The sequence below is a fragment of the Vicugna pacos genome, chromosome 12 (genome assembly GCF_048564905.1).
Source record: "Vicugna pacos chromosome 12, VicPac4, whole genome shotgun sequence".
Taxonomy (NCBI): domain Eukaryota; kingdom Metazoa; phylum Chordata; class Mammalia; order Artiodactyla; family Camelidae; genus Vicugna; species Vicugna pacos.
Window position 1 is genome coordinate 15,355,920 of NC_132998.1, and position 16,856 is coordinate 15,372,775.

General features: G+C 32.0%; 1 protein-coding gene across 1 annotated transcript in view; it reads right to left on the reverse strand.

The window, feature by feature from the left end:
• ARID2 (AT-rich interaction domain 2) overlaps positions 1–16,856 on the reverse strand; it is a 137,013-nt gene that overhangs the window by 44,911 nt on the left and 75,246 nt on the right. The window contains exons 5-11 of the mRNA XM_072972941.1: positions 15,941–16,159; positions 12,490–12,557; positions 6,643–6,709; positions 6,299–6,549; positions 5,695–5,791; positions 5,378–5,587; positions 4,345–4,512 (exon numbers count right to left, since the gene is read on the reverse strand). Of these exons, the coding sequence (XP_072829042.1) occupies positions 4,345–4,512; positions 5,378–5,587; positions 5,695–5,791; positions 6,299–6,549; positions 6,643–6,709; positions 12,490–12,557; positions 15,941–16,159 (1,080 nt within the window). The remainder of the gene's footprint in view (positions 1–4,344; positions 4,513–5,377; positions 5,588–5,694; positions 5,792–6,298; positions 6,550–6,642; positions 6,710–12,489; positions 12,558–15,940; positions 16,160–16,856) is intronic.

Sequence of the window (16,856 nt, forward strand, 5' to 3'; positions counted from 1 at the left end):
TAATTACTGTAAAAGTGGCTACACACTGAGAAGCATCATCCTCAGGATATCTGGACACATTCCAAAGGGTACAAAGCCATTTATACTTTAAAGGGGATCTATTTCCAGATACTCAACTTTTGTATCTATTCCCTCCTAAAACTGCTTTGCCTGAGAATACGACCTCTTTGATAACTGCTCTTCTCTCATTTTGGAATAGAAAGCCTTAACTCTCACTAATCCTTTAGAGCACTGTAAGGTATGATTAAATGCATGACCCTGGAGTCAGAGGCTCACTCTAGGGTTTCACCACTCACTAGCTGTGTAACCATGGGCAAATTACTTAACCTCTCTGTCTATAAGATGGGGAAAAGTAACAGTACACTGACCTCACAGATCATTATGAGGACTAGAGGAGCTTATACGTAAGTCACTTAAAACAATGCCTGGCACATGGTAAGCGCTACATAAACGTTAGCTATGATGACGCTGGTGGCATGAAAACCTCTGCAACACCAAAGGGAGAAGGAGAAACATTAGTGTCCACAAACCCTCTTTTAATCAAGGTATTAAGGGTAGGGCTTCCTGTCTATCCCAGCTTTTTATATGTATTATTGTTAAGGGCAATGTTGGGCATTAGAAATTGGGTATTGTGGCCCTTTGGTGTGTTCTGAATTCAGATACATTATAAAGGGATGACAAGTTTTGCTTAATGTCCTTCCTTGTTTTATCCCTCAACTACTGTAAAGGAGTGCATTACTTCTGAGGCAGAATCTTGTGTAAGCAAAGCATAGAGAATATTTTAAAGAAATATTGAAGGCGGTGGCATCTTATTTCATTCACATGACAAACTCAAGTCAAGTTTAACTGTTTTAGAATTCTGAAATAAGGAGGTGTCATGGGAACACAAATTGACATTTTCTTGGATTGAAAAATAAAGTTCGACTTTTTCTGAATAACAGAAAGTGAGGCAAGATATTTTTGATAATAAAGACTTTCTGGGACATTGTGCTGTACACAAGAAATTGACACATGGTAACTGACTGTACTTCAATTAAAAAAAAACTATTAAAAAAAAAAGACTAACTTTGTCTGTTAGTTTATGTGGCAGACATTTTCCATAATCGAATGAGGTAAATGCGCAGGGCCAGTTTTGACAAATATGTATTCATGCGTACACTAACAAGCACTTTATCAAAAAAACACTGTATTGGTCTTGAACACTAAATTTTCCTAGCCTCATGATCTTCAAAGTACAGTCCCCTGACCTGCAGCATCAGCATCTCATGGGAACTTGTCAGAAATGAAAATTCTCAGGTCCACCTGAATCAGAAACTCGGGGTATGGAGTCTAGAAATCAGTATTTAAGCCCATTGGGTGACTCTGATGCACCCTAAAGTTTGAGAACCACTCCCTGAATATATCAGGTTAAACAAAGTGCATCTAAGTAAGAGTAGCAAGTACAATTTACAGTCATATCTTAGTATCTTTTTGATATATTTTCAATAAACCTAAAAATAAACATATCTAATGACTGGACAACAAATACTTTTGCAAGTCAAGTATTGTTAATTATCTGATTTCAACCAAATCAAACAAGAGCTCAAGTTGTCAGAAGATCATTAAATATAATTTTAATAATTTTTAGATAATTTGGGGGAAGTTCAAAGAATTATAAATTCTATCCTTATCTATTTCTTGATGTGAACTATATTTCCAACTTAAATCTATAAAAAGGAAAAACAGGTAAAACTAATGCTGAACGGAATTTTATTCGGGCAATAAAAATATTCATTTAGACACACTAGAGTAGTACTTTCCAGAGAATTAGGGAAAAAAGTCTTGCCCATCTCATTAAGAGATAAACTTTCAATAACTTAACTTTTTATTGAATAATTATTTATAAAAATTAGTAATATATTTACTATTGTTTACTACTGTATTGTATTTGCTAATGTTTAAAAATTTTTAAATTGAAATGTCTACATAAGCACCTATAGGGTGACGATGTGAATTTAAGGAAAAAGAGGGACAGTATAAAATTTCTAATATTAAGAGTTTGTGTAATTGTTTTAAATGGATGATGCTAAGTATCAAGGTACCACTGGATACAGATGTTGTAACTTTTATTTTAAGGTATCAATTTAATATACACAAAAACATATTATTTATCACTATTTAAATTATGATGAAAAAATTTAGTTGGCAACCTAAAAATGGGTAGAAGGTTATGTAAGTTTTTATAGTGATGAGGGAAAACGTGCAAAAAGTTTGAAGATGACCACTCCATTTGAAAACAGTATTAAACAAACTATGGGAGGAAAAGGCCAAACTATAAATGGTAACTTACCAAACAATTCAAAGTTGTCATTCACGATGAGCAAGTAATAAAGTGCCCACCAGCTCAAAAATGAACTCTTTTAGGTCCTAAGAGGCCTATTCAAACCTCCATCAATGAATTACTGTATATGCAAGCAAGCCACAACTTGCAATATTTAATTCTGTCCATTTGCCGAATGAGGACCAAATATTAGGTTGGAGGGTGGGTTCATTTGTTAAGCTCACAGGTCAGCAATAAGGCAAAAAACAGTTCTCATCAAAATTACTTTTGAATATTCTTCAAATGGTCCATTATTGTTCAGTCTATCACTGATAATTTATTAATTCCACTCTTTGTTGAATACAGTTTCTCTATGGCCCTCAATTAATTTAATCTTCTGTTTTTTTCTTTGAGGATAAGAACATACCCCTCCCCTCACTTAACTGGCAATATGAACTGTTTTATTTCTTTTTCAAGGTTGAGAAACTATTACTATTCTAGTCGTTGATTCCTCAATAAATACTGGCTCTTTAACACCTACTGCCTGTAAACGAAAGCTCACTGAATAGATCAGCAGTCAAAATTACCTACGTTTTGATGCTTTCTATTACTTGCTCAGTTCTGTTGGTTGAATTCAAGTAAGTTAGATGCACATATGATACAATTCTATCATATACTGCAGAAGGACATAGTGGAAATTGTGAAATATGTGATACATATTACATACTTTGTATAAACAGAGTATATAATTTTGATACTATGAGTTAAAGTAGAAGAGAGACAGGCCGTGATTAAATGAGAGAAGAACAAGACAGCTGGAGAGAGTCCGAACTGTGTCATAAGTACTAGCAACTGAAGAGGCCAGGGTATTTGGGAAGACTCAACAAGACTGGGTGATTAAACAGATGTGGTAGTTGAAGATTAAGGATAATGAGATTTTTGCTTTAGGGTAGTGGGAGAGGTTGAGAAAGATCTGAATGTACTTCTAGGCTGAAAAGGAAGAAGTAGGTAAAGAAAGCGAGGTTTAAGATATAGGAATGAGGAGTTGGGAAAGACTAATATACAGAGCACAGATTCAGAAGTAGTTAATAGCTCTTCCTGAGACAAGGGGAAGCTGAAGGAGAATGAGTTCTGATGCTAATAAGTTTGTAAGGAATGGGTAAGAATTTGAAGAAATTCATGATACACACCTTCCGTGGTAACTGTTAAGTCTTAAGATCAACTGAGAAAGTGAGCATCCTCCATTAAAAACCAAACCAAACAAACAAACAAAAAAACCCCCAAAAATTCCAAGGAAAAAGGAATGTCTTGGGAATGGTGAGAGAGCAGGTGAGGTGAAAGATGACTTGTTTACGTTAGGACAAATGAAGGTGGAGCACAAAAAGACTGAGAGTACTAATGTATAAAAACCGTAACTCATAACAAGCCAGGAGAAAGAAGGCCAAGGGCTGAAGAGAATGTTGGTTATTAGACAGGTCTGAATTCTAATTAAAGATGTTTGGGTTAAACAGAACTGACCCAGGGGATCCTAGGAAGAGTGCAAAAGTGCAGGTACACGTGCTGCTCTGGTGTTTGTGGACACACACACGTCTGATCCTGAGCTCTGATTCTGTGGCGTTTGATCCAAGACTGAGGAATAACGCGAGTATGACACTTATGTATTCTGACGACCAGCTGAGAGAAGTAGAAGGCAATGTATGATTAACCTATTCCTGGCCTATCAATTCTCAAAGACCAAACTCACAAGCCAGAAGCCCGCTGGGGCACTTAATGCTCTCACCACTGTGAATATCGAACCCCTCACACTACTCTACATCCTTCTCAACCTCATTTCTCTCTTATACTTCTCCTCCTCTGTGCTCACCTTGATGCTGCTCTCCTGGAGTGTATAATATCTAAGAAGTTAAAGTACATACTCAAGTTCTCATTTAGCCTATTTCTTCTGAAGAATGTCAGCTCCCTGCACTGCATATTTAAATTTATCTTTAGTATTAAGTCTGACATACCAGTAACCACACTGAAAAAGATTAAATAAAAGCACTGACCTGGGGCAGATGCTACATGGGTCTGGGTTTGGACTTGCTCTACAGCTTGTGGCCTAATTTCAGATAAAACTTGATGACTGGAACTTGGATGTTCGACGAGTTTTACTGCAGCTAGTGCATCAGGGCCAAACATCTGAATATCCATAGAAACCAGACACACTAACATGTCTAAAATAAATTAAAAACCAATGGTTATTAGTCAATAATATTGTAAAACAATGACATCGCTGAAAAACACATGCTGTATTGAATACTGCTTCTCAAACGCCAGTCTGTGAATCACTGTACATCAGAATTATCTGTGGATCTTTGAAAAAGATTTTTAGGCTCAATCTCTGAAGACTGATTTAGAAGCTCTGGAGTGGATGTTAGGTATCTTCATTTTAAAAAAACTTCCCAAGTGATTCTGATGTGTAGCCAGATTTAGGAACCACTGATAGGGAAGTGACATCTTAATTTCTCAGTAATAATACTTTTCAAGCGAAATCTTTATTAACTCTGATTTTAGTATTTATACCAAAGAAAGAAATCATTTGACTCACTGAGTAAAATGTTAACATGACATGCTTTAGTAAGTGTGTTTAAAACTGACAACACACTAAGAAGGTGAGGTCGCTGATTTTAAGGATGGTACCACCACAAGCACCTCTAGGAACAGAAGGAAGCTTGTTTCACTCAGCTTCACTTGCTTAATAGCAGCAGCTGACCACTTGGAACAGACAGTCCTGCTCCCCAGAGAGTCAGACATAGCAGTCTGCTGATTTCAAATTGAATATATAGTAAAAGAAATAAAGAGAAGAAATAAAGATTACTGACAGTCACATACACCCTATTCTCTATACATGATAGAAGCTTCTTGCGTATCTAAATCAGGCAGAAAGAATAACACAAACCAGTGTGTCTGAAAGGGTGTTCCTCAAAATAAACGGTGAACTGCAGATACAAATTGTGATTTTTTTTTTACGGCATCACATTAAACATTTTTTTCCTCAATAAAGAAAATAACTTCAATGTTTCTTTGGTTTAGTCTCACCTATGCTCTTTTCTACTTTTGCAATTTTTGTGCAAGCCACGTCTCCCATTTCTGTGAGCATATATAGCACCTCAAGTGTTGAGATTACGAGCAGCACATCAGGTAGAGTGAGATGACAGATGATCTCTCTGTATGAGTCCTGATCGACATATTCACAAATCAAAACCCCGTTATCTTCTGCTTTGCAAAGATTTCCCAAAATTTCCATGCCTGAAAAACATACACACACAAACATGTATTTGTCTTTTAAAAGATGATTAAAAAAAAAAAAACACCTTGCATACTTTAGACAATAAGAAACTTAAGTTAGCGCTTACCCCTCATCTTTAAAAATCTATCCCTTGACATCAGGCATTTCGTAACAGTATGAAACATCAGATGAGTAGTTTTGAAATCAACAGGGTCCAATAAAAGCTGGAAAAAAGAAAGGATACTATTGTTGAGGTAGGCTTCCTTCAGAGTTACGTATTTCAAATTTAATAAAAATGAACAGAAAAATGTTGCATAACTTTAAAAATATAATTACTGTGAGAACAGCCATCACTAAATCTGGAGCATCATTTCAAATATTTCTTATTTTCCACAAAAGTGTGTAATACCACTTCAGACTAAAACTGTATGCAGGCATTTAGTATTCTATAATTATGGTAAATATAATCATCCCACATCCTAAAATTTAAAAAAGAATTTCTTTCTTTTTTTTTGTTTTATTTTGTTTTGGGGGAGATAATTATGTTTATTTGTTTATTACTATTATTATTGTTTTTTAATCGAGGTACTGGGGATTGAACCTAGGACCTTGTGCATGCTAAGCACTGTATTCTACCACCAAGTTACACCCTTCCCACCACATCCTAAAATTTTAAGGTAAATATTATTGCTAACTATAAAAACTGTTTTGAGCTACTGCCGCATGCTTACCTCAGCTGCAATATTTCCTAATGTATCAAGGCCTAATTGCCTTAGAGAAATAAAATGACTATGTGCAGAAAGTAATAGGAAACGAAGACAGGTACGATTAGCTGCCAAGAGCTTAACATTGCCCTCCTCAAATGAAAGATTTCGCAAAATCACTGCAATCTGAAGTACCCGTTGTCCTTCAATATCATTAATGCCCAGCTTTCGAGGTGGATGAAATAAAGATTCCCAGATCCATTCTCCTGATGTACCTTCTACAATAGAAAAAATTATTTTACTTAAATCGATATTTCATTTATTATTATTGATATTTCAAAGTTATTGAAAATATTTTCTCACTGACTTACCATGAGACTTATTTCTGTCAGAAATGAGGTCACGTACTTCATTATCATCAACAATGTCTTTCCAAAACTGTAAAGAGAAATTATTACATTTAATTCTGACAATACGAAACAACCAGTCTATTACTTTGAAAATAGCCACACATGCTGTAAAACTATAATATTTTACTTATTTTTAGTTCAGGTAGATATCATTATATGCTATGTACTTAATTCTTTGACATAATGCTTGATTTTCTACTGTTTATAAAGTACTTATTAAATAAGGTATCATTTGGGCCTGGGGTCCACAGATCCCTGAAAGGTCTGTGAAAGAAATCAGGGCATCTGTGAACTTGGAATGAGGGGGGAAAAAATGACATCTTTATGTTCAATTAACCTCTTACTAAGATTTAGCATTTCCTTACCATTTTCTTCAACTCTGAATGTTAGAAATCAAACCACAGTACAATTAGCAGTACCTCTGAAACTGTTACCAATATGAATCACAGATATTTTCAGATCACTTTACAGCTAATAGAATATCTAGAAATAGTGTTTATGCTCAATAAATCACTAGATACAACTCAAGAAAGAATCAGTGATTGGAAAAGACAGCAGAAGAATATACCAAGTTGGAAGCATAAGACACAAAAGGATGAACAGAATAAAAGCATTCAAGACACACATGGTGAAAAGTTCTAACATAAAAATAACTGGAGTTCCAGAGGTGGAGAGAAAGAATGAGCAGAAATAATATTTGAAGAGAAAGGGCAGAGAATTTTCTAAATCAACTAACAGACACCAAACAACAGATTTAAGAGGCAGTCCAAACTCCAAGAAAAGATAAATAAAAATGTGTAGGAGCATCATAATACAATTTCTGAAAAGCAAAGACAAAGAAAAATCTTAAATGCAAAGGCAAAAAAAGGGACAGATAACCTTAAGAAAAACAACTAAAATTACAGGAGACTTTGTAAAGAAATCATGGACATCAGAAGACAATATAATATTTTCAGTGATGGAAAAATATACTTGCCAAACTAGAATCTTTACAAAGTGAAAATGCTCTTCAGAATGAAGGTGAAAAAAAAACATTTTCTGACAAATGCAAATGCAAAGTGAACAAACTCACAATCTACAAACCTACATTCAAAAAAAAAAGCATGAAAAAGTAGATGTGATTTAACTCAAAATAACTAGTGCATATATAAAATACTAAAAAAGTTTTATGGGTAAAAATACAGGTAAAATTAAAATCTATGAAAAACACTTGTAAGAAAATTTTGCACAGGCCATAATGGAGTAACTGGTACTGAATAGTCATCCTATCATAAACCAATATGCATAAAAAGTTTCTCAGGGATTAGACAATAAGCAACACAAAACTGTAGTCACTGAAGGATAGGAGTCAAGCCCAACGATTGCCCCATATCTTTACACGGATACTCTTCTAGACAATGACACAGAGACAACAAACCAAAGAGGTCACAGTGATTGCTAAACTGAAAGAACTGATCAGAGTTCAGCAAGGCCAACACAGATAGAATCTGAGAGAAAATTTGCAAGAAAGAAGGAGTAATGAAGACAAAGGGCTCAATGAATCTGCAGAGGGATGCCTCAAATTGAACGCTAAGTATTAAGCTACGCATGTGCACAAACTCCAAAATGCCAAGGAAAAAAGTGAAAAAACAACTACCAAGCAGCTGTAACTGAACAATTCTTAAAAATAGAGAAAACTCACTATATACCTAGCTAATTCAAATACAAAAAAAGGCCAACTTTAAGAATAGGGATAAGCTCTTCCTAGAGTAAAGATTAATCTGTATGGGTCAAAACAAAGCTTAAAAACAATCATCCATGTATCAATTAACAGCATGCCAGAACAACTGTCAACATTTTTCAAAGATAGAAAAATCCAAACACTAAATAATGCCAATAGTCCCAATACCAACATCTAATTTAAAAAAGTACTAGATATATAAAGGAAGTAGGAAACATGACACATAACTAAGATAAAACCCAGCCATCTATAAGAAACATTATATATAAAACTATAGATGAAAAGCGTAGCAATGAAAAAGGATAAATGATGAAAACATAAATCATAAAAAAGCTGGTGTAGATAAATAACATCAGACAAGAGACTTCAGGACAAGAATATTACCAGAAGTCAGGTGGAATATTTCATAATGATTAAAAAAAGCTAAACCATCGAGAAAATGTACATGCAACTAATAATAAAGGTTCAAAATACATGAAAGGTTCAAAAAACTGACAGAACTCAAAGGCGATATAAACATTCATAATTATAGCTGATAGTTTCAACATTTATCTCTTCAGAAACCACAGAACAATTATACAGAAAAGCATTAATGATATAGAAATCTTAAACAACACTGTAACCGACCTTGCCTTAACGGTTATCAAAAAAGTATCACGTCCAACAACACTTTAACACACATCCTTTTCAAGCGTACATAAAACATTCACCAATAAAGACCATATGCTGACCATAAAACAAGTCTTGATAAGTTTAAAAAAACTGAAATGATATAGAATATATTCTCTGACAACAATGGAATGTGAGTAAAAATCAGTAATAATAATGATTGTGACAGTAAATGTTAATAATAAAAGCTAGTTTAAAACAAACAGAAATTAAACACCTTACTTCTATATAACCCATGAATCAAAGAAGAAATCACAAATAAAATGAGAAAATATCTTAACTAAATGATTACGAAAACATAAAAATTGTGGGATACAGCTACAGCAGTTTATAAAGGGAATTTAGTTTTCTATGCTGAAGTTTAAACAAGAAAAAAATTTTAAAACCAATGGTTTAAGATTCTATTTTTAAGAGACCTGAAAAAGAGCAAAGACACATACTAAAAGTAAAATATAAATCAGAAACAAGTAAACAGAAATGGGGTTATTCCAGTGTCCCTATAACTACCTAAAGAAATAGTAAAAGTACTAACTTATTAAACTAGGAGGGATTAAAATATAATCTTCAGTATGATCAATGAGAGAACATTAAAAGTTTATATAAATAACTAAGTGGGCAGAAAATTGAATAATAAGCAATACTCAGTCAAATTAATACAAAAAAGCTACGAAGAGGAAAGAAAACAAAACCAAACAGGCAGGACATATAGAAACTAGTTCAAAACATGGTAAATTTAAACACAATTACATCAAAATTTCATTTAATGTAGATGGAATAAATGCATCAGTTTAAAAACTGGGGGAAAAAAGAAAAGCCAAAATATGTTGTTTACAAAACAATTCATCTAAAATATAACAATAAAAAAAGGCTGAAAGTAAAATATGAACCATAGAAACACGAACCAAATGGAAGCTGATGTAGTTATATTGATATCAGACTGAAAACAAAAAAATTAAAAAAAAGATAAAGGAAACTTGAAGGTAAAAAGGTCACTTTATAATATGTTCAACTGACCAGAAAGACAGAACAACTATATATGTGTGCAGTAAATAACACTGACTGAGAATATAAAAACACAGTATTACAGAACTAATTTTTAAGGAGAAAGAGACATATCCTCAATCAAACCAGGTGTTTTTTAACATGTCCTCTCCATAAATGAAGAAACAGACCAGAAAGCTAGTACTGATGTGGAAATATGAACATCATGATTAACTGTGGCCTAACTGACATACATAAACTTACACCCAACAACTCCAGAATACAGGCGTACCTCGGAGATACTGCAGGTTTGGTTCCAGACCACCACAACAGAGCAAATACTGCACTAAAGTGAGTTGATACAAGTTTTTTAGTTTCTCAGTGCATATAAAGGTTATGTTTATACTAGTCTATTAAGTGTGCAATAGCATTAGCATTATACCTAAAATAACAATGTACATACCTTGGTTAGGAAATCCTTTATTGCTAAAATATGCCAATCATCATCTGAACCTTCAGCGAATCATAGTAGTAACATAAAAGATCATTGATCACAAATAACCAAAACAAACATAATGATAGAAAAACTACTGAGAAAGTTTGAAATATTGCAAGAATTACCAAAGTGGGACACAGAGACATGAAATGAACACATGCTATTGGAAAAATGGCACTGATAAACTTGCTCAATGCAGGGTTAACACAAACCTTCAGTTTGTAAAAATGTTATCTGCAAAGTGCAATAAAGTGAAGTGTAATAATTAAATGAGGTATGCCTGTATATACTATTTCAAAGACACATGGAGTGCTTATAAAATCTGATCAATGCTACACTGCCAAATAAAAAGTGAAAACATTGATAAGGTTTAAAATTATATACAGTATGTTCTCTCTGAATATACTGAAATTCAGTTAGATATTAAGAAAAAAACTAAAAAAATTTCATGTTTTTGGAAATTAAGAAAATTCCCTTCTAAGTAATCTATGTACCAGAGAGAAAAATCATAATGGAAATTAGAAGATACTTTAAGCTAAGTTATGATAAAAACATGAAATATCAAAATTGGAAGAATAAAGTTAGATTGTGCTTAGAGGGAATTTGGCTTTAAACTTTTGTATTAGAAAAAACAAAAACAAAAATCAGTGACTGTAGGTACCACCTCAAGAAATCAGAAAAAGTGCAGAAAATTAAATCCAAAAAATATAATACGTAGAACAGATATAAATAACAGAAATTAATGAAAACATACAACTGAGGTAATCATGTATCCATCTTCAACATATTTGTGTCTTAATTTTATGTGATTATTGATTATATTGACAAACCCCATTCTCCATTGTGACTGTATATGTAACTTTAATGCATTTTTTTGTGTCTCTTACACCTTAATCATCAATTTTCTGAAGTTAAAGAAATTATTTGCCTAGTCACAACCAAGAAACTTGGCTTTTAATGGGTTGGGTGGAGGACAGGATATAGAATTTGGGGTCAGCCTGAAGTTGGAAATTAGAAAGGCAACTCTGTATCATGATGAGGAATGTGAAGATATAATACTCTCAAAAAAAGGGAGATTCTACCTGATATGAGTTGAAAACAATCCACTAAATATTTCACTACTAGCCTGTTCCACAACTTCCATGGATTTGTTTTTATTATCAAGTCATTAGACAAATCTCCAATAAAGAAATAAATATAAAGTCATTCTGATCAGTATTTCCCTTCAGGTGGCTGGCAAATACAACACAGAAGTGAAGAAATACTCTCTATCCAATCTGTAAAAAACCCCACAGAAACAAGTCTGATGAAATTTATAAACCAACATCACAAAACACAAAAGAATAATCTACCATGAGACAGAGTCAGCAGACTTAGAGTTGCAAAAGGCTTAGATATTAGCATTATCAGGTGTGTGTTTGTATATGTAGACATATATTTAATTTTTAATTTACATTTTATATGTAAAATAATACTTTAATTTATGTTCATATATAATTTAATTATATTAGTAAAAAGATATTTTAAATATATATATCTTAAAAATTAATAAAAGCATAAAAGAACAAAATAGGCAAATTTGAAAACATACAGTGAAAATTCTAGAAATTAAAACACAGTTGCTAAAATAAAACTTAAACAAGTCAAGAGCCATAGTAGACACAGCTGAAGAGTGATTATGTGAACTGGAAAACAATCACAAGGAAGTTACCTAGACTGCTCCTCATAGTCTGGGTATTCTGGGATTTATTGTTTTTGTTACAGATTTATCATTCTCAGAAATCAATGTATAACTAAAATAAAAACTTTACTTCTGTTTATTTGCTATTTTAAAGTATTTTTTAAACTCAACTTATTCACAACTTGTATATAAAATAAGCAACCATTGATCCTTGGGCTACATGTAATTCAATAGTTCAATATTTTAATTTATATCAATTACCTTAACAAAATCTCTATCAGTCTTCTCCTTCCATTCTTCTCCAAATACAGTAGAAAATGATCCTAAAGCTAAAAGAATAAATAATATATTCAGTAAAATAAAATTATTTCTTTCACTTAGTTCCTTAATAGGTAGGTTTGGAAAAAGAGTAAAAATACATTTTGAGATATCTCGTACACTGAAAACTGTTTCATAGTAAATGTTAGAGTCATGATAATTTCTTTTGAAATATAATTTTTAAATTATAGACTTCAAGAAAGTTTCTGTCACTACAATCTAAAAATACACAACTCATTTTCATAATAGTTTTACAGACAATAAGGAAAACAATGAAGAGTACTATAATAGTTACTCTGCACTAGTTTTCATTTGTAGAAGAGAAAACATTAAAAAGTGAAACTGATACTATTGCTATTAGATTGCCAGACTGTGAGAACTTTAAATCTTCATATGTATGTCAAAAAAAATTGTGTAATACATATTTCAAATATTATTGGGCAAGGCATTCTTTGTAACTACTTCCCACAAATGAAATCTCCTTTAAGAAACATTCACAGCCCTACAGCTTGTTTATATTTCTTGATAAAGCTGTTTTAGGAGGAAAGTCAAACCACCTATTTTCAAAAACTGCATATTGTTTTTTTACACTTTACTTATTATTGTATTGTTTAATTATTTTACTTTGGTGAGAAGAGGTAATAAGGTTTACTTATTTTTAGAGGGGGTCCTGGGGTATTGAACTCGTGCATGCTAAGCATGTGCTCTACCACTTGAGCTATACCCTCCCCACAAAAGCTTCTTCTTAATAGCACCCTGCTGACCTGACTCACAACAAAGGTTAAGGTATATAGGTAGGTACATGTTATGTCACTTTTTTCTCCTTTATGTTGCTAACTCATATCATCAGTTATGGGACCAGACAGTAAAGTATAAAACAAATGCTGTGTTATACTTTAAAACATTAAGCTGTGGCACAATAAGCATCTCCCTTTAAAAATTAGGTAAGTACTTTCATCAACCATCTGTATTTATCTGTAGTCGGTAATAAAAGCTACTGGTTTTCAAGTGCAAAAGAAAACTAGTGGCAACTGTTAACTGAAAAACTAGTTTTATGAATGTAATTCTTTAAAAATATGAAAGTAAATCTCCTTAATGGATGCATTGTGACAAGCATAATAAATGGATACATTTTCTGTTGTAAAAGATTTACTGAATCTTTGCAGTCTTATTAAACCTTTAAGTATAGACCTAGTATTTACTTAATATTGAATTAAAGTTTGTGAAAGTACTTAGGTTAGAATAAAAATTTTCATTGAAAAAGTATTTTAAAAAGGTGAGGAACAGAAACATTTTAATGTTATATTGATATTAGGGTCATGGGGACATGATATAAAGAAAAGATGTGAAAGTTTCTAATAAATAAATTTAATTATAGCAACCTAAAGAAGAATTTCATAAAATATCAAACTTACATATAAGTAGCAGCTTAACCAGAAAAATGAAGCCCACACACCACTAAAGAGAGACAAGATTTTGTTTGTTTGTTTGTCCTGAAAAAAACCTTACAAAGAAAAACTTCACTGGGAAAAGAATACTGGATGGAAATATAAAATAAAAATTAAATTTTTGCCACATGGAATTTACATTATTGTTCTTCAAACACACAAAATGTATAAACAATCCACAATTTCAAAGGAAATGGTATCTACATTTATCTCTCAATGAAAATTCCATGCCCTAAAAAACAAAAAATCAAAACCTCTCAAGAGCCTAATAAAATATATCTACTAATTAAATATATCCTTAATCCTCAAACTCAAAAGAATTGTTTTCATAATGTAAAACCACTGTCTTAAGTATAAGGTAGGTCTTCATGAAGTCCCTATGAACCTTGGAATTCTAAACTTCTGATGATTGGAATAATAGAAGCACTCCTTAAATAGCATTCACTAAATTATTCATGTTTTAGAGATTGCTACTCTGTGTAATAACGTAGTCTGAGATAAATAAAAGCGCTAAAGAATGCAAGAAGATAAACAGTGTCTAAAGAATGTCATACCTCAGTGCACCAAAAACTGGTAAGATCACTTTTATCATAAATATACATGTAATCCTTATTCAATAATTAAGTGGTAAGACTTCACTAAAATTCTTCTGGTTTGAGAATATTTATTCTTTTTAAAAAGGTTTTTAAGATTTTAAGATTTTTAAGAAACGTGAAATAATTTTAAACTCCATTCTACATTAAATGCTTAAAGATGTCTTTAAAAAATCAAAATAAAATATTAGGAAGCAAAGAACACGAAAGTGAGATGGACATTGACCAAATTTAGATCTTCAAAGTTACAATAAAAACTGAGAAGTATTGATCTTTGTTCCTCCTCCATGAAACCAAAAACAGTTTCAGACAGGGTAAGAAACTAATTTTCACTTTTGTTTAAGATAATTTCAAAATGTCTTCATACAAAATAAGTACATGTCAAACTTTAAGAAATCCTACTTAGATAATCCAAATAAAATATGTTTGAAAAGTACACTACTGACTCAACTGAAATTGCAGAAAAACAAACTCATTTGCAAACATGTTGCTATTTAAAAACAAAAATACTCATGAATCTATAAGATACCATAAAAAATTCACAGACTGTGTCTACTGTGCTGTATACATACTTTCTTGTGTGATAAAATAATTACAATATATATCAGTACCTTAATCCTTCAATAGAATATACTTCTGGTAAAACAAGTTACAATGGTGTTGGGGTAGATGAAAAGAAAAAATTTTATACAAATAACATTCAACTGATAGATATCTTAAAAAGAAAAATTATAAGCAGGAAAAAAGATTCAAAATCTGTTTTCTAAATCTCTATTAAACTATTGAGCTACAATTAGAGAAATGAGCAATTTGGTCTGAGGAGTAACCTAGATTTACTATGAGATCATTTCACAGAAAATAAAGAATTTGATTTATAAAACCTACAACTAGCAAACTCTACAAATGAAAAGAGTATGAAATACTTGGTAATTCTTATTTTGATTATTTAGGCAGCAAATTTTCAAACGCATTGACCTAAACTGTTAGGTTAAAAATTATAAGCACAGACTAACAGTAATAGACTTCAGAAAAACAATCTCTTCCAGGTCCTAGTTTTCTCTATCAGAATTTTGTTTCAAACAGTCTTCTCAAATCAATAAACCCATATTTACTCTAAGAAAAACAGAATTTTAATTTCAAAATCTCTAGTGAGGCTAAATTACTATTCAAATATTTAAGGTTAAAAAAATCCAAACATTCATTATTTTAAATAATACATTTAATATAACAAAAGCAAATAAAGATTGCTTCTATATTGACTAATAAAAAGTATTTCTCTCCTTAAAAACCTTCAAATAAATCTATAACACCTTTAATAGAATGATCACACAATATGATAAGCTTAAAACTTACTGTCGTCAAACACCCCAGCATTAGCAAGTAATAAAGTGATGATTTTAGGGTCTTTTTCAAGTTGCATGACATGCTTGCTTTCATTTGATAGGAGAGTGCATACGTTAATAGCAAAGTCCACTTCATTTGGGAGTCCAGATAATAGTGAAAGCACCAATTTGTTATAATCATTTGGCGAATTGAAGTCCATAGACAGTCCATAACTTTGACGCAGATAATCTAACAAAGATAAAAACAAAAACATCTTAAGTTTAGAATTAGAAACCATTATGGTTACTATCTTCTGAATACAGGACAGAAGCTTCTTTTCTTCAACAAAATATAAACCGAGTGTAAGTTCAGAGTTCAACTTTGTAAACTTAAGTTCAAATTACATTCCTCAAAAGGTATTAACATACAAAAAATGTATGTATTATCTTGGATATCATTGCCAAGTTATTATTGTTATTGTTACTTTAATTTGCCTAATCAACACCTTGTACTCTTGCATTTCAAGGGACTTATTCTGATTTTTATATACTATGAGCCAGGAAAATTGGTTCCTTTGAAAATTTTAACAGTATCATGTTTTTAGACACACTGCCTACCTTCTTTACCCAATTTTGGGAGGACTATTAGTTTTTTAGGTTAGATTCTTTGCCATATAATTAACATAGTAAAATTCATGCTTTTTAGTTCTAGTTCTGTAAGTTTTGATACACATAGTCTTTTAGCCACAATCACAATCACAATGGAGATGTAAAGTATTTCTATCACCTTGAAGAAGTTTCTTCATGCTCCTTGGTAGGTAGTTGATCGCCTCCTCTACCCATAGACAATCACTGACGTACTTTCTGTTTTATTTCAAAATGCCAAATTAATGGAATTATTCAATATATATCCTTTTGTTTCTGATTTCTTTCATTTAGAAAAATGC